This window comes from Cuculus canorus, chromosome 7 (assembly GCF_017976375.1).
Source record: "Cuculus canorus isolate bCucCan1 chromosome 7, bCucCan1.pri, whole genome shotgun sequence".
Taxonomy (NCBI): Eukaryota; Metazoa; Chordata; class Aves; order Cuculiformes; family Cuculidae; genus Cuculus; species Cuculus canorus.
The window spans coordinates 22,077,056-22,100,424 of NC_071407.1; the positions used below are offsets into that span (position 1 = coordinate 22,077,056).

Genomic DNA, 23,369 nt, shown 5'->3' on the forward strand with positions numbered 1-23,369 from the left:
CTTTTCATGGCCTGTTTTTAGGAGCACACTTGTAAGTTTTGTGTGTTGCATAAGACTGAACTGAATGGCTGAAGAGGAGGATTTAAATAGAAAGTGTCTTACATGTAAGGAAGTAAATATGATACCAGTGTTTTTGTTCTTGCTGATGGCAGTTGTGTTGTGTGGTTGCATTATAACTTGTTAGGAAAGAGTGAAGTACAAATGAGTTTTTGGTAGGTTTCCAGTAAGACGCAGTGAAACCAAAGGTTTTTATAACAGTTCATCATCTGAAAGTATCAACATGACCCTTTTTCATTTGCTAAAGGAAAATATGAATCTAACTGGAAAAAAAACCCCCAAAAACCCCTTTTAAATTAATATAGCCATTCTTTGGGAAATGATAAAGGCCAGACACACACATCCATCAGCCATTTGGTTCCACTGAGGGAAAAGAGTTTTCAGAAGACAAACTGGAGTGGCTGCTTTCCTTTGGGTGTTAAATGCTAGCAGAGTTGTGATGAAAACCTGCAGATGCTGTAACCATCCAGAGGGAGATGGTCACAAAATGCCTCAGAGGTGGAATCTAAGCACGTGAAGGCGTGTTAACAGTATAGCAGTGACAGGTTACATAAACTGTGAGGGTGGATTAAAAATACGTTATTTAATATATGGTTTAAATTTAAATTGTATTTAATATATGATTTAAAATGTATTACTTAAATATTATGAAATGGTCAAATGAATCGTATGTGTTTTATGGTACTTTTTGTTTATTGCTTTTCTGTTCCTTAGGATCTTTGGTAATCTCTGAGAAATGTTGCTCTTTGTGAGAAATCGGCAGTAGTGTTGGTTACAGAGGATCTAATGCCTGGTTTTTAATCCCTTCCAGGTCTCTTGTAGCTAACCTCGCTGCTGCTAATTGCTATAAGAAGGAAAAGCATCTTGATTTGGAGAAGAACTGGAAATTGGTGGAAAAGGCCAAAGTTTACTACATCGCAGTAAGTTCAGCCTCTTTCAAACTGCTAAAATGCGTGGCAGCATTGTGCGATTTAAGCGATGAACATGTCTGCTGCTTATGGTTTCGGATGATTGCATAGGAATACAATGCAAGGAAATGACTGCTTCAATTTCAGCCTAGTTTGATTTCTTCAAATTTAAACATACCAATGTAGAAGTCTGTTTTAGTTGTGTGCTTTCTTAAATTAATGGGGAAAAATCATAAGAACTAAACATATTTTTAGAGTCTTTGTAGTAGTGCATCAAATTTACATTTCACATTTTCTAGTAAATTGTTGTGAAGGATGCACAAATTATGTAGAAAAACACTATTAGCATAATTATTCACTGCAAACAGTTTGAGCTTATTTGTGTGAACAATCTTAATTGCTATTTATTCCATAGTAATTACTACGGCACCTTATAACTCAATATTTCAGAAACAATGATTGTGACAAATCTCTTGAATGTGGGCGGTGGGGCAAACTGATTTTAATGATGAAATCTTACTTCTGGAATAAAGGGGGTTTGAGGATGAGACGTTGGTAGATTCACAATTAGCATTCTTTTTTTGCCATCCAGAATGAATTAAGCCAGAGTAGTGTATTTGTGTAGATTACATCTTGCCTAAATGGGAGCGGTGAATTTGTTTTCATCTTGCTCTCAAGTTGATATGTGATCAAAATTAGCAAACGTAAAGCATCTATGACAGATTACAAACTCCTAACATGCATGTAATATATGGATTCTGTATGGCAGCTGCTGCCATTCCGCTACCTGAGCTATGTGAGAACAGCTGGTAAGGAGCGTAAAGAATTGATTATCCAGGAGGAACAAGTTCATTGAGAATACAGTTATTTCTTTTAGCTAGAGCTAACATCTCCCACAGCCCGCTAGTGCACGCTGCTGTAGGCTTTACGTGGCTGGTATTGATTCTCGTGCATGGCCAGCACTGCCCTTTGTAACTGACAGAAATACTTAGAACCCTCTCAGTATACAAAGAGAATGCATCCCATTGCCATGGCCATATGTTCACACTGCAGTGAAAAATACAGCTAGATATTTTGTCTATTCATTTCTCTTTTTCAAATGTTTGGATGTTTGTATTTCACCATAATTATACCTCAGTCTACTCCCAATGCCAGTTTAGGTATCAATGCTATTGGCTAAGAAAATAGGCTGAGAGTATCGTTTAAATGAAGAAGAATGACAAATGTTACCAAAAGCTGTACTGCCCTGTGGTCTTTTCTAATTCTGCCATCCTTACATAGAATTGCCAATGCTTCTCCCAATATACGGTGTAGAAAAATTAAACTTAGTGGAGCGCTCAGGAAAAGTGGGAAATGTTACATGAGGTAAAAACAGGTTGGGTTTTTTAAGATACAGCCCTCATCTTATTTATTTTGGAAGCCACTCTTCCGTGTTCAGTCACTTTGAGGATGTAAATTTTGATGAGGTGATTCACTACTCTGATTCTCGTATGTATTAAAAGCTGTTCTTCATATGCCGGTTCTGCAACATCCAATCTTGACTAAGAGACAGGGAATTACTGTAATGAACTGGAAAGGAACCCCAAGTGCACACATCATAGTGACTAAATAAATAACACTGAAATTCTAATAAATTTTACTAGATATTTGTGAACCAGAATTCAGATCAGGGAACATCGAGGGCGGGAGGAGATCTGTTGCATAAGAATGTTGGTTCACACCTGTACCAAAAGCACTTGTGGATGAGTTCATCTGGGAGATTCCTAGGATGGTGTTATCACTTCAAGTTACGGATTGCACATGCAGCTTCATTAAACAGGAGGAGACAACGTGTAGAGCTGTACACGCTCCCTTATACTCCTGTGCATTTGTGCTCTTTCATTTAGGTTCTTTACTTGCAGGTTTGTAGCAGTTTATCAGATCAAACAGAACCGTGTAGTGCACAATTACCACTCCTGAGGTACAGAGCAGCTCTCAGAGTCATTAATTTCTCTGCACTCCAGGCTTGTTACCTTCCCTGGCTTCACTCTGCATGTATTGCAGTTCATTTCCTTCTTCGTACCCAAATGTTACCTATTTGTGGGCTTACAGTCGAATGTGTGCTAGTGACAGATCCTTGTTCTGGAAGTCTCTGTCCCGTGATTATCAAACCATCCATTTTCCTGGTAGAGTGAGGCAGTTGTTGCTTTAGGACCAGGTCTGTGATGTCTTGTGATCATGTGTGTGCTTCCTAGGACAGAGAAAATGCTTTTTGGTGCAGCATCCAGCAGAACAGTCCTCAGATGAGACTCAGTACTGAAACCTAATCAATTCACAGAGGGAGGATGAGGGACAAAGGAGAAGATAGTGAAGCCGCGACAGAACCCTTAAAGACAACTTCTGTTGCCATGAATGAACACAATGCATTTATTTCAGCCATCTGGAAATGGGATCCGGCAGACAAATTGGAGAAGGGCAAGCAGAGAATAGGGCCCTGTAAATCACAGATAGAGACAAAGTATAAGGGCTGCCCCAGCTTTCTCGAAGATGGTAAATTTTAAAGGTGTATTTTAACCCTTAAAATTGCTCTACTTCGGGTCATTTCAGACAGATTACCTGTACTGTCAAACTCTATGCCATTTTTTTCTCTTCTGCAGATCTAATTCATATACTCACAGTAATGTCTGCCTTTGACATCGTGTCTTCCCGGCTGTCACACTTGTTCTGCTGTGAATCGGCTGGCTGTGCTGCTGGGGGGCTGATTAGAATGCACTGCGAGGGATTTTATTGGGTTCCTACTGGTGCAGGAAAGCGTCCCTTCCTCAGACATTGCCCTCATTGCAGAATGAGTTGAGAGTTAGGATAGCATTAAACATTGATGGTCATTCTTTCTGTCAGTCATGAATGGGAAACAACTTGACATGAAAATAATATTAAGGGTTGTTTTGTGGGGTGGTGGTTTTAAATTTTTTTCTTTCTTTCTGTGAATTTGTTTTCTGTCAGCACTTGCAGTTTGGAGTTCTTATGTGTTAGAGTTGCATCTTACAAACTTGAGTCACGAAACCCTATATTTGGGCACTTTGTCTTATTTTCAGAGACATTTAATAAATGATGGCACTACTGTGGTTTTTTAGGGATCTCTTAAGTGTTCTATAACATAGATTGGGCTGTGGGGGTTTTGTTGTGTTTTGTTGGGGTTTTTTAAGATCATCAATGTCTTCAGCACCAACTGAGGTTCGTGGGAGTTGCTGGGGCTTAGTTTCTTTGACATTGCACACAAGCATTTTAAAATTTTTAATGCAACTTGCAGTACATTGCTATTAATTGTCATATATTTCAAAGGCCTGTAAAGATATTTTTATTGTCTGTTTTTGATTAAAAGAAAATCTACTGATGAGATTTACTTAGGAGAGCAGAAAAACAGAGCTTTCACTATCACTTGACTCCAGTGAGCAGCTTTATATTACTGTATGTGGGTAAGGAAATTTGCACTTGTCCTTTTATAAGTGGACGAAAATGGGAAAGGAGAAAATTCTTTCCTTCATTAAAACTGCATATAACCTTGTGAAATCTTAACTCTGTGACAGCTGATGCTGCTTGCTCATACAGGCAGCTGAATACAAAATTTCTGCCTATATTTGAGCATCACTGCCACAAGTGTGGGACTTCCCAGGCCTGTGTTTCCTCTTGTTTCAGTTAGCCAGCCTTATTTCTGCCGGGTATTCAGATTTACTCCATTTGTTCTTCAGTCCAGCACCTGCATTCATGTAATGTTTGCCATTGGAGGCGTGAGGTAGGTGAAACACTCCCATGCAATGCCACAATGATATTGTATTGGTGCTGAAGTAGAGAATGTGTTCTTGAAAGTTCCTTCTGTGTTTCAGTTGTTGGGGGTTGTGCTGGCTGCATTTAGGCTCCCAGGCTGTGGTAACGTGAGTCTTAGCTTAGAGTGTATTGCTGAAGTAACTCCCAAACCCCCCACAAATCTGCCTTTAATGAAATGCTTGTCTCTTCTGTGCAAAGGAAAACAGTAAATTGTTGTTCAGGGTCTGTGTTTGAATGTATGTTCTGTGGATATGATTTGTGTGCTTAGAAAGCTGGAGTTACAGGTGATCTCTCTACGAGCTTTTTCCATCAGTGTCTCCATGGACTCTTTGTCTGACCTTTTCGTACCGGTACAGCACTGCTGATGCTCATGCTTATCTGTGTTCAGTGAAGATGTCGACCAGTTTCACCCTGTACTTTATGCATTGTGATTTCTTGTCTTTGCTGTTTGAATTTACAGTGCCGGAAAGCGTCAGGTCTTGTGCTTCGTATTGTAAACAGAGAGTAGAGGAGCGATGAGACTTTTTTGTAGCTCCGAGGCTTATTTCTGTGCAGCGGAATTTCGGGTTGCTCACTTTCTGTAATGCCATGCAATCTTTTGCTCAGAGCAGGGAACGCTTTCACTGTCAGTTTGGCATGGGCTGTTGTTATCTCACAATCCATAAAAGTTTAAACCATTCCCTTTTTCTACTTCATGTGGCAAATAGTGGAGATTCCTCAATGGTAGTACCCTGAAGGTTGTACCACACAGAGTATAAAATCTTCTAACGTTGCTGAGACTTGTTAGCCCACAGTTAAATGACATTCACCACCTTCAGCCTCCCTTGTGGTTACCAAGTTGATGGCAAGTGTCGTTTATGTTGAAGTTAATGGCAGTTCTGATCAAGACCGGGTGTGCTGGTCTTAGGCTGAGTCTCAGGTAGGAGATGTCCTGTGTTGTGGTGTGTGATAATGACCCCAGTGTAGTGTACCTGTCTGCAAGAGGAAAGGGTTTTACAGCTCCAGCCGCCCCACTAAGTTTCCACAAAGACCGTGAGGTTTTCCTATTTGTTTTCTTTAATGCCCAAGTGCTTGACTGAGCAGAGATACTGTGGCGGTGTAGTGGGCTCAATGGCAGAATTATCTGGTTTCAACATGAGTCTGTCAAAACATAAGCTTGATGTCAGCGATGTGTAGCAAAGCTTAAATAATATTCCACGGTGTTTTACGTGGGCTTGGCCATTTGACTTGACAAAAAATGCTGATTATTATAACAACGTAAATACAAATGAAATGCCTTTTGTGCTGTTGCTCCTTTCACAGACATTTTCAGAGAAGGCATTTTTATTGTAATTTACCACTGTGATGAGTACGATAATTTACAATGGATTGTCATAGGGTTTTTTCTTTGAGATATGCTGGGTCTGTGTGTACATCCTGGGAGAAGAGAGACTGAGACACTGGCAGGAATCAAAATATCCCTTAATATAGACTTTTGTTTGAGGCTCTGACACAGGTTGCTCAGAGCAGTCGTGGGTGCCCCATCCCTGGGGGTGTTCAAGGCCAGGTTAAATGGGGCTTGGAGCAACCTGATCTAGTGGGAGGTGTCCCTGCCTGTGGCAGGGGGGTTGGAATTGGATGGGCTTTGAAGTCCCTTCCAACCCAAACTATTCTGTGATTCTATGAATAGCTCCACAATGGTTTTTTTTCATTGATAACTCTTGCCATCGCACTCTGCTATTGGTGCATCTGCCAAACTGTGTCGCACAAAAATGGGTAGGATTTATGGCCAGGAAAACACCATTCTGGATATCTGAACCTTAAAGAAGAAGCTGCAGCCAACAACAGTTAGTTGTGGCCTTTTTTGCTGGCTGGGATAGCCTCACCTTCCTGAAGCCCACCGTCCTAAGGGACTGTGTTGTTGGGAGGCTGTAGCTGAGGTCTGGTGCACTTGTGGAGACATGATAGACTCCATCTCTAACTGGAAAACAAATCTGCCGTTTACTGGCTTCCAAAACAAATATTGGATATACAATTTCTCTCTCATAAATACAGAAATTCCTAGCTTTATTTCCTTGATCACAATGTGAAACAGCTTTGTATAAGCTGGCACCTGCATGTGTTATGTCGTTCTGTGATGTGGTTGGGGTGTAGTGTGCATTATGCTCCTATCTCAGGTACAGCTTCTCATGTACAGGCAGCTTTGCCAGTGATTTCTCAAGTAACCGATGTGATGAAGTATATTAGAAACTTTTTTTCTTATTTCTTACAAAGTTTGATCCTCAAGTTGAAATCAAATGCTGTGTACTTCATGCAGAAAGATGCGTCATTGACTTTTCAGAAAGCTTTTGCCTCCTTTTTCCATCATAGGAAATGAATGAGAACCTGCCTGACACGGCAAAAATATTTATCACTAAACAGTCACCTCTTTGTTATCAATTATATTTATTTGCATGAAGAATGCACACATTTCCTTTCCTGTCACTCTCCCGTTACCCCAGTAGCCTTTGAACTGCAGGTCCCCCTCTTCGGTGCAGTAATGAGCACAGCTCTGCCATGCCTGTGTGCTTTGGGGTGGTTTCAGCAGCCGGCGAGGAGAGCCCTCGCCCAGGCAGTCTGGCTGCAGCAGCCAGGCGGCAATAGCGATGCCATTTCTCACAAAGGAAATGTTGAACGGGAGCCAAATGTTTGGTGGCAGAGGCTGTTGCTAGGAAATCAAGTTCCTGAGGCGATTAATGACAAAGCAAGCAATAACAAGAAGGCAGAATTACAGATTTAAAAGAGAGGGAGAAAAAAAGTGGTTGGTGTTATAATTACCCAAAGAAATCCGTACTCATTAAATTGGCTGTTTTTATGATTGACTTTAATTGGAGGTTAGCTCAGATATTTAGCTCCTTTTCCCACCCCTTTAAACACACACATGCACATAATCTGTAGAGCTGCAGACTTGTTTTTCTAAGCATTGAGAGGAGCTTGCCCTGTAATTTGATCCCCACTGACAGATGCATTTTCTATGCTGCCATTTTGAATTAACCTATTGTGCAACAATTTTCCTTAGCTCTGTTGAATAAAACATCAAGTCTTATTACCTCAGATGGATTTGATAGAGTAAAAGAATGTACTTCTCGCTGAAGTAGACTATTCGCAATGAGTTCAGTGATTTGAACTCTGCCAACAAGCACCGATAATTTGTGCTATGTACTTAACGAAGGCAGGAGAGCAGAGCCACGTGGGGGGTCCTTGGGCTGGACGAAGTTCAAACACAAGCCTCCAGTAATATTGTTGTTTGTGCTAAGGCTATTCCCCCAGATCAAGGCTTTTTAGACAAAGCGTGTTAACTAAGATTTTTGCCATGGAGTAGACAGGTTTTGAGTTGGAGACTCTCCTGCCCCAGTCAGTATCTGCACTGCTAGGTTACCATGGGATTAGCAAAACAACAATTGATTCCCCCTCTCCCAGAAACCCCAACAGTTGGATTTGTCCTTTGAGACCTCTTTTGTGAGGAGAGATCTTCCCATGTAAAGCTAAACTGGAATAAATGTTGGTTTAAAATGAGTTTAAATTCCCCATAGTTTGTATCCTGTGGTAAGGGAAGAGCAGGCTTTCACCTTATTTGCTTTTCTGCTGATTAGAAACACTTATGCAGCCGGTTCAACAGAATTTTGGCACAGAAATGGGGAGGCAGCTGACCCTGACATTTAAATCCTGTCGTGTTTCATTGCTTACATTCAAGATAATATTCCCTGCTTGCAGCAAGTAATAAGTGAGGAAATATCCTTTTACTGTACCTGTAAGTGAACACGCTGAAGCTAAATGATGCTCTAACTCTCCCAAATCCTAATAAAACAGAGAGACAATAGAACCACGCGTACCCTGTCCAACAATGCCTGCATTAGGAATCAGATGCCAGTGCCAAGCTGTCTGCTTTGTTAAATACCCGGGTTCCCTCAGGCAAGAAGACAGCTGCTGGAACTACTATGAAATTTGGTAGCTCAATCTATTTGCACTACCCTTGGGCTACAAACTCCTGTTAATTCAGACCACCCTGCTTGGTACACTTGAGGGAGTTTTTTCGAAGTGTTTGTAATTAAAATGATAAAACATCATTATTACTCCAAAGATGTTGTGTGTGCTTTGCGTTTGGCAGATACTGACAGAGATAAGCCCAGCATGTAATTTCCATTGGCATAATGACTGTGATTGCAATTATCCTTCTAAAAGTATATTGGGGTTGGGTTTGGGGGGGGGGGAAGAGAGGGGAAAGGGCATGCCTTTATTCCATTAGCAGATTTTGTACATGTGTTGAAATACTGAACCAGGTTCTTGGTTGATGGCTCCTTGTCCACAAAGGCTGACCTGGGCTCTGGAGCAGAGCAGGGAGTGGGGAGAAGAGGCGGCCAGCAGGGCCACCGACCTAGAGACCTCTGCTCCCAGGTGCCTGTGCCGTGAGGGACACAGAGACTCAAATCCCATGTAAAATCTGGGCAGACTTAACACACTTAAATGTAAATTAAAAGGAGAAGCTGTCATACTCAAAGGGGTGAGGTGAGTCAGTTTGAAGGGGACTTTTTCCTGCGGGTCCCCTGTGTGTCAGTCTTTATTAGCTGCTCTCTTCATGAGAGCGCAAGAATTTTGTCTGTTACCATGTCAACTTTGTTAGAGCAAAACCTCAAAACTAGAGCACCAGCCAATCGAGGAGTTGGAAGCTCAAGCTGAAACAGTATTGGTTCGATCTTGAATTGTTTTTTGTTTCAGTGCTTCTCCAATAAGGTTTAAAAAGAACTGTTCATTTAAGACTGTTCTAAAGACTAGAGCTTGCAATTTGTGAATTTTTCTAATTCAAGGTAACTTGAACATTTTAGATGCTGACTACCAAAATTTGTAATAAATTGATGGTCTGGAAACAGATGGTTGAAATTTGGTTGAAATTTCAGCTTTATTCTGAAGAAGCTGGATATGGAAATGTCACAGTCTGCATCACCCTGGAAGATGTATTCTTTGTGTCTGTGTCATTGAATGTCACATTAAAAATAGGATAGAAATACTACAGCAATTGTTCTATTTTGCATTTACTTTTTAACAACAAAACTGATGTGCGTGTGTGCAACTTTAGGGCTGAGTTTATGGTAGCCTGCTACTTGATCAGAAGTTGAAATCGTAGTTTCATTTATTGTTTACTTGTGTAACAGGGCTAGTGCAGTTGTTTAAATACAAATGTCTTTTTTTCTTTTTTTCCTTGCAAAGAGTTGTGATTAATGATCTGCTTTGAAATGAGCATTTGTGCTTGGTATTTCAAAGGCAGTCACTTTTAAGACTCAAATTATAGAGTGAGAAATATATACACCTAGTGCAAGAGTATTCATATGTGCTTCCTCTTGGCTCAAGAACTTGAACTGAGTGACATTGACCTACACAGAATGCAGGTGCTTTGAAACAAGAGGGTGGAAGCAGGACAGGAACTCAACGGCTGCTTTTTAATTCTGCAAGTAACAATTATTTTAAAAAATAAACATGTTTTACAGCATAACTAATCAATATCCAAAAACTCCATGCCGTGTCAATTTTAATGTGCTACCCTGTGCTTAACAGTTGTGTACTTAGAATAAAAGAGAATTTTACACAAGTGCTTCTGTCCAGGTTTTCAGTGATAACAGTAAACACCAATAGCACGCCTTGCAGATTGGGCTTTTTACCACTTTGTGCTAGGTTCTTTAAACCTTTGGGAGGCAGAGGGGCTGAGTCCAGCCAGCCTTGTTTGTTATCAGCTTTCCATCAACCAGCACCCCTAAATCCTTCTCCACAGGGCTGCTCTCAATCACATCATCCCCCATCCTGTACTGAAACTGGGGATTGCCCCAGCCCAGGTGTAGGACTTTGCACTTGGCCTTGTTGAACCTCATGAGGTTCACACAGGCCCACTTCTCCAGCTTGTCCAGGTCCCTCTGGATGACATGCTGTCCTTCTGGTGTGACAACTGCACCACTCAGCTTGATGTCATGTGTAAACGTGCCAAGGGTGCACTTGATCTCTTTGAGGTGTTTTCTGTGTTTCTTAAAGATCAGAACTGTCCCCTAAAGACAGGGCTGAGCAGGTTTTGTGGTGTGGCTTTAGTCCTTCTAGTGGTGGGGCTGATGCTTCATCAGCCGTGCCCTGGGTCACAGGCTTGGGAAATGGGCTTCAGACTGTGTCCAGTTTGGTCAAAAGAAAGAGGATTCTCCTTTCTTCTTATTTTAATCAAGGATAGCATACTTAAGGAAATACTAAATTTTCTGCATAAGTAACGAGTACTGCTTTAGAAGCAATTGCTAAGTTGAAGAATAAAGGTAGATGGTGTTTCTTTCAATGGCACATCCAGACCATCATGGTTGCAGGTAGGGCTTGACTGATGAAACATCATTTAGGATTATGAATAAGTTAAAAACACCAGTACTAAAGGTGTGACTTAAACAAAAGCTAAGGGCACCTGGAGTTTGTCCACAGTAGAAGGGTTTTGCTGATGCAGTTGCTGTGGAAAACCCTCCTGGGGACCCACACTTCTCGCTGGCACAAGCACCCTAATGTAGAGAGAATTTATAACAGCCGCTATGCTAGCAGAAATACTTCCACCTTCCCAGACTGATCAGATTGGCACCAAAGTCTTTATTGGCAGGATGATGTTGGTTAAGGATAATGGCTTTTTTTTTTTTCATATTTCTAAATAATGTAGCTACTCAGGCAAAATATCAGTGTGGTCTGAGTTCAGAGTACCTAGATATTGCAAACTCCTTTGTAAATCATGAGGCTTCCGACATGCAGTATGTGGCTAACAATGCCCAGCCCTTAAATATCTGGAGAAGATCTGTTGTGTTACTGCTTCTTATGCTGAAGTTACTGGAGTTGTTTTGCAGAACACCACTGCTCCAAAGTTTTTTGTCAACTCTGCTATTGCCAGATGCAGTAGAACAGTGCTCTCTTGCAAATCTGAAAATGGTGGGGAATAGCAGTGAACAGTATTTAGCATGAAATATGCCTCAGCATATGCCTCTGAACATGTCTTTTTAAGACCATATGGAATATAATTGGTGCTGAACAACATTGAGGTGTTTTGTGAAAAGTAAAGGCTAAGCAATAGAAAGAGTCATAAAATCTTCAAGAATGAAGCAAATGGAAGAAATGGGAGAAAGAAGGAAGGTACTGCATTCTCTGTCTCACTTGCTCTGCATGACCTGGAGCGAGAGAGCAGAGTGTTTTTAATAGATTTCTCTTCACAGTAGGGTTAAAATTCAGGAAGCCAGTGACAGGTAGTGGGCATGGAAGGTGATGGGAGTAATTGGGATGAAGCAGAAACAACCTTATCATCAGCTGAGAGCACCCAGGAGAACATTATTGCTATCTACAGCTGGGCTTAGTATCACTGCCACTCTGAATATTGGTTCCTAAGGCACTTCATCACAGCAAAGTAAGGTAAGAATGAATTTCATTGTTAAATATGGATTTCCCCTGTCCTTTGAGGACTACAGTAAAAATGTAGAGTTATTGTTCATTTCCTTATTAGGAGATCTCATTTCCAAGGCGATTTAGAATTAGCAATGTGCTGAAATTAATTTTTTTCACCATTTCATTGATTTTAATCACGATCTGCAGCTGAATGTCGAAAAAGAATTTTAAAACTATAAGTGATTGAAGATTTCCAACAATCTGAAGGACCCAGTTTTCTTTGAAGAAAAAGAGGAATTGTCGATGAGGATGTACATAAAGGCTGGCAAGTATTCCTTCCGCAGAACCAGGCTGCCCCTGAGCGCTGCTTTGTGCTGCTGAGGATGGGCTGGAGAGAGTTTCTGCTGAGGGCGGTAGATCCTTATCTGCCTAATTGAGCCGTCAGTTGTTGACAGGAGGGAAATCCTCTGCCCTGTCTTTAGTGCATTTCTTGGTAACAGCAGGAGCGCAAGATGTAGCTCATGGAAAAGGAACAGAAAGTGTTAAAATTTTTGAGTATGGCCTCCTCTACGGAATCCTGTGAGGTCTGTATTGCAGCAGAATCAAGGGCTTGAACGTTCATACAGTAGATACGTTAAAGAAAATCATCAGAGTGTAGTTATTCTGAAAGCACTGGAATTCTGTTACAGATCCCCAGACTTTCAGAATATGAATTTTATCAGTTCTCAGTTTTATCAGTGTGATGATAAAGTTACATTAATAGAATTGAAAGCAGGTGTCAGCTTTCTCTTCTTTTGAGCCAAACTCTCCTGTTGCAGAGTTATTGCACAGTGGTAAAAGGAACAACAGAAAACATTCAACATTCTAATTTAGTAGAAAAGTATCAGAAAAGGGTATTAAAGAAACCTATAATTGGAGACACATTATTTACTTTATTGAGGACATCTAGCACATCAATTTTTTATAAAACATCAGTTATACTCCCAACCCAAATATCCTGTTTTATAGCATGTAGAATTACAGTCATGTTGCTGTAAGAGATGTTTTGGAGAAACCTGTTTGCTAGAATGGTCTTTTTGCATCCTCACCCCACAACAGTAGGTTGCAATTATCTCATCTGTAAGAAAAATTTATTTCCGTTTTGTTTTTAAAATAAGCAATAAGTGACTGCTCTGCAGATGAAGTGACATGATAGATTGGAGGATAGGGATGCAGCAACAAAACCACTTCACAGTGATGCATTGAAGTCATATAACTGAGGAACCCGAGACAGGTATAGCTCTGGGGGCTGGCTTATCAACTGAGCAGTCTGATTGCAGCTGCTGATTTTCATATCACTAGCGGTCAGGTCACCACTGACCTGGCAAAGGAGAGCACCAGAAGACTACTTGAGTCTTTCTGCAACTGCAGATCTCTGTAGAAATCCTCTAAGCTGGAAGGAGTTGTCAGCTGGAGGAGTCTTTTATGTGCTTCTTGTGATTTACTGCTGTCTAGACACCTGCTTGTGGCTTCTCTGGTGATGCGACACTAGGCTAAGAGGACCTTTGAGCTGATAATTTACTATTGCAGCTTTTATGCTCAAAAAAAAATTCATAGCTTGCACCTTATCATTAATTTTTGACCTAGTGAGAGAAGAAAAATGTGGTTGTTGTAGTTTAGCCCTTAGGCATCCTCTTGGTGGGATGGGGGAGAGAATTGGAAGGGTGAAAGTGAGGAAAACTCATGGGTTGAGATAAGGGCAGCTTAATAGGGAAAGCAAAAGAGAGACAAACAAAACAAGGGATTTGTTCACTGCTTCCCATTGGCAGGCAGGGGTTATGTCTATTAGTCTTTTGCATAAAAAGGATACACCTAGTTGAAGGTTTTATTTTCAGAAGAATTGTCATAGTATTAATACAATAGATACAGCTCACAGACCTGTAAAAGACCTGTAAACCATGGCAGAGCATTTACTGTGTTCTCCACAGTGTTCAAGCTATTTGGTTTCGATTTAAAAATAGCTTTTGTTAAGCCATAATTGTCTTACGCCTGCATTACCAGCTAGAAAGAGACTCAACAGTTAATACCTGCCCTGAAGGCACCATTTTTAATCCTGACTGTACAATGTAATAATGCGTAAGTAGAAAATTCAAGGGTGGGTTTAGACTTTGACATGTAGAAGGCAACACCTGGTATGTTAACCAGGTGAGGAATTCCGTTTCCTAAGCTGAAGGCTATAAATGGCTGCAACAGCTAAAAAAGCTGTAATGAAATCACAGTCAATATATATTTAACCTGGAGTCACAGTCAGCCTTGCCTCCTCTTGTTTCCACTTTTAGAGGATAATTCATACCATTTGACAGAGCACGGGGTATTTTTGTGCTGAGGGACATATTGTCAGGAAGGAAGAGCGCCGCCACATTTCCCGTGTTCTCCGTATTTCGGCCCAGGTAGATCAGAGAGGAGAAAACCTTGGACCTTGCTCTTGTTTCTTTCTATGTGTAACACGAAAGTATTTATGCCTATGGAACTGTTACATCAACTGGGATTTGGAAAGTCATTTCCTCTGCCTCCTATCAATACCAGAACAGCGTTGTTATAGCCAGGAAAAGGTATTCCCAAAAATCTTAAGTTCGATTGTCACAATCATCTTGTCTTTTCATTCTTATTGGTACCATGTCTATTGTCATACTAAAAGTAGTCACCTTCATTTGGTTAACATTGTGGTGGTGTTACAACCATGTTTTTTCCTCGTGTCAATTCAGCTAAATTTTCGGTTATCATTTTAAGAATAGGTAGGTTTTAGTTATAAATTAATAGGAGATACATAGCCTTATTTGAAACTCATGGAAGCTGCTTTCAGTGGTAGCTGGAAGACTCTTAAAACAAGAAGAACAAACCCCAAAGATTCTAGATATTATTGAGTATATGTCGCTTTTAGGTAGCATACATGTGTTCTTGGCTTTGCCAATTCTAAATGTCCAGTGGAAATTGGTTTCTGGTCTTAGTACAATGAGAAAAGAGGATTGAGATAATAAGAACCTTGATTTGTTGGTATGGCTGCTGGCAAAAAGCCAGTGTTGCAGAGTGACGCATCTGTACTGGAAGGGCAACCATATCCCACAGCTACATGAAAAGAGGAATCAGCTACATTGTGTGTACTCCTACATTTTGCCTATGTGCCTTAATTACTTTAATTGAAGTAAGATTAAATACTTATTATGACATCAGTAAACTAAAGATTTGCATTGTGAATTAGGCAAAATCTTAGAGCGAATCTTGTAGAGATTATGGGCTACGACTGGAATGTGTTTCTGGTCCCTGCAAGCTGAAAAGCTCTGGCTAAATATGGACATTTGGATGAAATGCAGGAAGCACATTAGCTGTAAATTCATCAGCAATATTTGCTATGGAGTTCTGCTTGCCTTCAGAGATAAGTCTGCCTGGCAATCCTCAGCAATGATGGTTGCCTGGGATTGGGTGATGGCTCAAAAAGAAGCCTTGTGCAGATTCGAAGGAGTTCAGATTTGCCCGACATGACAAATGAGTACTTAAAGCAGGCATAAAAGCGGTTCTCAAATTAAACTCTCTTGTTGAAAAAGAGTTGCAAACTTTTGGAGATCCTGTGAAACCGTGTGGGTTCATCTTCCCCATCAGTGGTGTTTATTGCCACAACAGCCACAAGTGTTTGGGAATGTATTATAATAAACTACCCAGCTCTCCACAGATGTCAGGGATTATCATTAGTGACTCATTTTGGTTTGTGATTGCCATGAAGTTTTTTTCATTACCAAAAAGTCTTGAGAAAACGGCTTTCCCGAAATTTCTCAGTACGCTTTTTTATAGACCTTTAGAGTTTGTTTTCAAAAAGCTCTTAACTTCTGGTGTCTGGTATGATGTACTTTTTGTTTGAAATGCGTTGTAAAAGGACACACACATAGTTGAACTGTCTATTTTATTTTGTGTGGCCTTGTTTGGCATGATGTAACATAGAACAACAGAATACCACGGGTCCTTCCACCCCAAAGTGCTCTGCTGTTTGGTAATAATGGGCCTCAAAAACTGGATCTCATTCTTCTGTCATCTTTGTTCCCTCTAACTTGCCACATTAACAAGATTACAGCTGTCTTTCCAATAAACCCCTTGATTTCAGGTGTGTGGCAGCACAGCGTTTGCATTGCAGCGGTGCTTGGTTTAGTCTCTAGGGAGAGATCCTTTTTTTTTTTCTTCAAACCTCCTTAGACCCCAGCCTTCTTCACGGTGATGTTCTCTATTCATTGGCTTTTATTTTAAAGTTTAATTTGCCTGTGCCACATGGCAACTTCTGTTCCTTACTGTAATGTGGTGTAAAATATAAGGATTCATCATGTCACTCTCAGATTCTCACCTGCTGATGAGCTGCAGGGTTCAGTAGCTCACAGTCACGTGGGCCTTTAAAACCAAGCCGTGGACATCATAAATAATCTGAAAGCAATCACAGGACAGTCTGCAGCTGCTGTCATACCTGGAGGTGTGACTTTTTCCACTATATGGAAGGGAATTAAATGAGAGAGGGGGCAAAGACCATGTTCTAAAGTGCACTGGGGGTAACACTGATTGTGTTTTTATTCAACAAAATTAAGATACTTTATTAGGATGTGAAGACCTTATTTGGTTTACAGGGAGGTTTTCCTGAAAGACTAGTGCTGGTTAGGCACAATAAAGCAAACAAATAATTTCTCCACACACCCGTGTTTGAAGTTCAGTGACTGTGGGCAGCTAAAAGCCCCAGACGAACAGTGGTTAATGTGCCTTGTGCTCTTGTGCATGGATGGTTTGTGGCTTACTTGTAGTAGGAAATCTAAGAGTAATTTTTCTCCAGTTTTGCTCTTATTTTGTTAAATACCTCACAGATTTTTCTAAGATACTGTGTGCACATTAGTAGCTGTTTATGGCTGTCTTGAAAGCTGTTGGATCAGTCTACTTGCAGAGCTGGCCATGCTGTTCCGACTGTGGCATCCAGAGATATCACAGTTGGGTTTAGCTGAGTAGGAGCTGAGCTACTCGGAGCAATGCTTTGTTAGGAGTACTCGTGCACGGATTGATCCTAGTAGTTTAAGGTGCTCTACAAAGTTTCAGGGAGGTTTAGTACAACTGTTCAGGCATGGGTTAGATGAAGTTATTGTCATTGATTTTCCTCTTAAGCCCAAAACTGAGAATTAACCTCGTCCCCTCTATTTGCTTTAAATCAGTGATGTTTAAATAAACTTTTTTTTTTCTTCCTCCTGTGTCACTCTCATTAGATATTCAAACATATATAAAACAGGCCTTCTCTAGATTTGTTTTCGCTATTCAAATCTACAAATCTGTTTTTTATCCAAAAGGCATTCCTACCTCCTGTATATCTGTTCTTGAATTTGTCAGTGTAATCTAGTAGAAACTTTACACACGCAACCTGTTGGTAATAAAATGTTAATGTAGAGTTTTTGCACGCTTCCTCAAAGGTTCCTGTGCTGCTGCGCGTGGATATCAGGTTTGTAATGCAGAACTAGATAGAGTTTTTTAGGCTCAAACTGACACACTGAAGTTTGCTTATCTCCAGAGAGGATGGTCATGTAATGTGCAAGACAGCACTTCAGTTCCTATTCTGACCCTGGCATCGCTGTGTCTGGCGTGGGACGGGGTCCTAGGGCTCATCTGAATCACTAAGACACTTAACTAAGTCACTATCTTAAATGTTTCCTAAGCAGTTGTGTTAAAGCTCATCAGTCCTTTTGGAGCACGTAATTATATGTGGCCAAGAATTTGAAGTCTTGCTGTGGAGCTTGTTGGCACCCACATTCGGAGCAGTTATGTTACCAGGGAGTTATTCCAGCTTGTTATTCCAGCTTGGATTGTATTGTATATTGCATCACAACGGTTCTGCTGTGGCAAAACGTATCCCTCTGACAGTCTGCTTCCCTCACAGGCTGTTGCTCACAGGACAGCCCTCCAACTTTGCAGTGTAAAACAAACCCATCCAGAAAAGGACTAACGGGTAGCAGTGGCATTGCTGCTACCTCAAGAACTGGTTTCTCCTTGGAATCATTGTCCATAATCCAATGCGCCTGCTCACAGATCCCAAGTGAATGTTCTCAGGGGAAACCCTGCAGAATATTTTCTTAAATATGCCAAACAAATTGAGTATTCCAGTTCTCTTCCTTTAAAACAAATATTTTCTGGCAGACTAGCCTCTTACAAAAGTGGATATTGATGCGGTGTCCGTGTGGGACAGACAGGGATTGTTTGAGCTCACTCAAGTGGATCTTCCATCCCTTTTGTACCTAGTATAGCCACGGGGGAATGAATGCATGTTACAGCTGGGGCCCGTTGCCATCGCACGTTCTGCTGACGGGTCTTGTCTTACTTGCAACTTGATGTCGTACAATAACGTCAGGAATAAACTGCACAATGAAAGATGCAAGAGGTAAAAGACAGTTTCTAACAGGCTTGAAATGCCTCCCTTCATTAAATTGCAGGTTTGAAGTTGAGAAGAGCGGTATTTCTGTGGCTTTTTTATGAAAAGACCAAAATGTTTGCTTTATTTCCAGCGAGTGTAGGTGGGAGAAGGCAACATTTTGTTAAACATATGCAAATACAACAACATTCTGACAGGAGCAGTGTTAATTTATTAAAATTTCCTTCACATGTGAATAATTGATAAGGCTATAGTCTCCCACTGAAGTTTCTACTTTATGGATCCATTTCACAAAGGAGCTTAATTCTTTCATAATGATGCTTTAGCTCTGATAGAACAAACAAGTGAATTCTTGAAATGTGCCTTTTAGCTTTGCAGTGTCTTTCATTCATAATTTTCCATAGAGAAGATCCACATAGTTTTTCCTTCCAGTGGCCCGTAGCCTTTGTAGTCGTAGGATTTCTTTGTCAGAAGAAATCTGACATTTCAGTCCATTGCAGCAGGGTTGATGTCCATGCTGTAGGAAGAGAGAGGGAACGAGCCAATCTCTGTGTGTGCAAAGGAGTGGAGTGGAAGCAGAGATGGGGTGCAATGCTCTCTGTAGGGAGTTCTGTGGGAACTTGACACCTCTGGGGTGCTGGTGTCCCACGCAGGTGTCCCAGAGCATGGTGGCTGTCTGTGTTAGGGACCCTGCTTTTCAGCAATCCCAGCAGCAAAGCTAATGTATGTGTGTAGAAAACGCAAGATCTCGGATTCAGTGTCTTCCATAAATGAAACTTATCTATCCCTCAAAAAAAAACCCAAAACCCATAGAGGAAAACATACAAAAAAATCAGGTTACCAATTCGTTTGTATTTCTTACTATTGCTTGCCTTTTTTCATTTTTTGTTACTGTAATATTCTACTTCTTTTCTTAATACTGACTAACTTTTCTATGTATTTGCCGCTTCATAGAAGAAAATGCTGTTACTTTGTCTTAATTTAACTTCTTGTTTTAGTAAGGTCAGTGGTCTTATTTAAATATCAGTTAAATATTTCTATAAAAGGCAGTGGACAAGATTATATTCTGCCCATTCAGGAACATTTAGACAACTGTGTGCGTGTTTAAGCTTCAAGCTGAGCTCATAAATGTGTAAATGCATGCTTTACACAGCTCTGTCCTGAAGTTCAGTTGGTTTCGTTACTTCTGTGCCCTTTTCACAGCATTCTCTCACCTCCCACTCATCTTCACCAAACCTCTGATGTTATTCCTACTGATTAAATCGGTGCTTAGACATCAGCAGAGTGGTGAGCTGCAGGCTGTTCATCTTGTGGATCTGATGTGGTGTTTCATGGCTGATGGTGGTTTGTGGATGGGCTTTTTATGTACCTGTTTAGGCCTGGGAGTAAAGTTGACATTCAGAAATCGCATGCTGCTCTTGACATGGAGCATGGAAGCCTGAACGTGAATGCTGACCATCCCTTTCGTGCGCGTTTGAGATTTGTGCTGGTCAATGAACTTCATTTCCTCTATCAAAGTGACAATTGCGCTTCGTGATCCAGTGAAGAGTGCCTTAGCATGGGAATAATCACTTACACCCAGGCACCTTTGAGCCAGTAATGTTACATGGGTGAAGTTTGACCAGGGAGGTGAAACAGCAAATGCTTTTTTTCTCCAGTTGCAGGAATGGACTGAAAGCAACAAACAGAAATGGAAGAAGGGATTACACGATGTGTAAAACTGTTGGCCCAAGTAGGCTCAAGTGTTGATCTAGTTAAGAGATGGAAAGGTAGATATGTTCCCATAAGTTATCTTCCTCAGATTCTTTGACTCTAAGGTGTGAGTGTGTAAATGTTACTTTTATTCAGTACCTAATTGTAAAGTCTACTAAGATATTCCTTCCACTACTGAAAGGGGGCCTGCAGAAAGCTGGGGGCAGGGCTCTGTATCAGGGATTGCAGGGATGAGATGAGGGGGAATGGCTTTAAATTGGAAGGGACATTTAGATTAGACATTAGGAAGAAATTCTTCACAATAAGGGTGGGGAGGCGCTGGCCCAGGCTGCCTAGAGAAGAGGTGGCTGCCCCATCCCTGGAGGTGTTCAAGAACAGATTGGGTGGAGCTTTGAGCACCCTGATCCAGTGGGAGGTGTCCCTGCCTGTGGCAAGGGATTGGAACTGGATGGGCTTTGAAGTCCCTTCCAACCCAAAACATGCTATGATTCTATGATTTAATCCTGAGCTTTTAGCGATGTGATGTTCCATATGTTGAAATGTATACCATATGAAGAAACCCAGACTCCTTAGCACACACTGCGTGATGGAAACAGGGGCTAAAGGAAACCCTCCCTATCCTGTCAAACTGAACACAGAATCCCCTAAAGTCTGCCTTTATAGTAATATTTGGTATCAAACTCCAGGTTCTATTACTATGAATGTGAAATGAGTCTTAAGAACGCCTTACATCTTTTATTGTAAGGCTATTTATGTATAAAGGTGTTATTGCCTTTGCTGCTCGTTGTCCCTTTTCAGCATTGAAATTCAGTTTCAAGGCTCGAGGTCAGCATTTTTCAAAGTTTGCAGAACCGTAATCCTTGAGAAATATTGTCCATAAAACAGCAAGCTGGTTTGTGTTTGCTAAAAGCTGAGAAAGTTATTAGTGCAGCTTTTGCCAAGTAGGGTGACTAAAAAAAGAAAAGTTTATCAGAGCGGATTATGGAGGGAGCAGATTTATGGCAAGTGTCTGATCTGTACCCAGAATCCTCATGTTCGGCTCGCCCGGCCCTGCCCCGGGCCTTCTGGAGCGCGGTGCCCTTAGCAAGGAGCTTTCCACAGCTCTTTCAGGAAGCAATATTTTTCTGCAGAAAGAGGGTCACTCCGCTGTTTTTCTTTTTCCCCGTCTCCTGTCTTATCTTTGGAGTTCAGGAAGTATTTTAAATTTACAGCCGGCTTTGAAGGCATGAAGCAAGTCCAGCTCCAGAAGTATTTCCTGTTATGGCATTAATCTAATTCCATGAAAGTAGAACTGATTTTTCATCTGTAAAGTAGATAAAGTGCCTGGAGCAGCAGACCATCATGATAAAGAGGCTTAGTTTTGACACCAAAGTGTTTATCAGCCTAACCAGGGGGAGATTTCATCCTTTTTGTTGAAAGACATATTAATGGATTATAATATTTCTTTGCTTCATGGAGACAATGAGTTCATATTGAAATTGTTGACCCGAAATAAGAATGTTCCCATAACAGATTCTAAGTTAATTTATCTGAAAAGCTACTAATACCTGGGGGGACAGGGGAAACTAGTTGTAAAATGATAATGTAGTGGGCAAGTGTGTCATAAGCACAAGGTAGTGCTAATTTCTGAATTACAGAATAGTATTAGAGCTCTGTCTGGAATTGCTGCTGTTATTTATGAGTTCAGTGGTGCCTGGGGTGGTTTATTCAAGCTGCCTCATTTTAAGGGTCTTCCAAAATCTATCACATAATAGTGCTCAGATAGGGTAGATGGGAACAAGTTTCTCATGTCTTTTAGTGGCTAAAATGATGTCATCTTTATGTTTCTAACAGTGCTTAAAGCATTCTGCATTTACCTAGAAATGTGCAACTTATTATACCCTATTCCTTATTTGTAAGACCGACTTCTATTGCGTCTAGGGTTTTGTTAGCATTTATGTTATAAAGAGACAGTTTGAAGATGTACTTACTTTATCCATAAAAACCAGTGCCAACTCAGAGCACTGGCTGCATTCCGAGTGTGTACTTGTACAACCCACACATGCCAACCTATTTCAGACTGTGGGATCACTTGTCTCACTCCGGTTCCAGTGTCTGTGTCATCTCCCCAAACTGACATTGATTTCCTTGTAAGCTGTTGTTTTAGAGCTAGCAATGAGCTGCATCCACCAATGGTGTGACTTCTGATAGAACAGTAATTTTTGCTTGGTGTGTAGTGAGTAGGTTTTGGTGTGTGAGCTCTGAGGAGTAGAAGTGATGGGTTTTATCCTTGCTGACCTTTCAGGAAGCATTGCCTTTGGTTTGCTAGTGGAGGGGGGGACCTGAAGCGGTGCAGCCCCCAGGGAGGGACACGCCAAAGGCAAATGAAATGTTTCCGCTAGTGTAGGAGAACTGGGGGTGCACAGGCCAAATGAGCCATTAGTACTCCAGGCATAAAAGGATATTGTTGAGCAGGCATAAAAGGAAACCTGAGTGTGCTCCCCCTGTCCCCACTCCATGTCCTTCCTTGCCTGGCATTTTCATCTCCTGGACTGGTCTCTGAGTTGCAGCAAGGAGTGGAGATGGGGGACAGAAAGGGAAAAGCCCATCCCTTAGCACTCCATAAGCCCTTCTCCCACCAAACTGGTCATGGAACAGGGATATTCATGAGCATTTGGGGGAGAGGAGGTTAGGATGGACTTGCCCTACCACTGCTGATAGTCAAAGTGTACAAGGAATTATGGCCTGTCTACATTAGATTTGTATTTTTAATAAGAAAAGAGGAGGATATATATGAGGCATATTTATTGCCCCCACTTCATACACAATTATACTTGTATAATATGATTTTGGACTTCCAGGGCATTAATGTACTACTTTTATCTAAAATACCTTTTCTTTTCAGTCTGGACAGATAGTTTTGTCATAGCTCAATACACAGAAATTTAAATTGGAAGATTTTAAAGCAACGCACCTCTTAAAATTTTTATCTTTTTGCTGTTTGGCATAATGAGATAAAAGATTACATGTTATTTGGTTTGCTTTTTTAAACAATTGCTTATAAAATTGTAATTAGTGTTATTGATGTGTATGTCAGG

The 23,369-nt window shown here is 41.0% G+C and overlaps 1 protein-coding gene across 2 annotated transcripts in view; it reads left to right on the forward strand.

Moving 5' to 3' along the window:
• ADK (adenosine kinase) overlaps nucleotides 1-23,369 on the forward strand; it is a 239,114-nt gene that overhangs the window by 108,863 nt on the left and 106,882 nt on the right. For both annotated transcript variants that reach the window (XM_054071726.1, XM_054071725.1), the window contains exon 6: nucleotides 869-977. In XM_054071726.1, coding sequence (XP_053927701.1) covers nucleotides 869-977 — 109 coding nt within the window. The remainder of the gene's footprint in view (nucleotides 1-868; nucleotides 978-23,369) is intronic.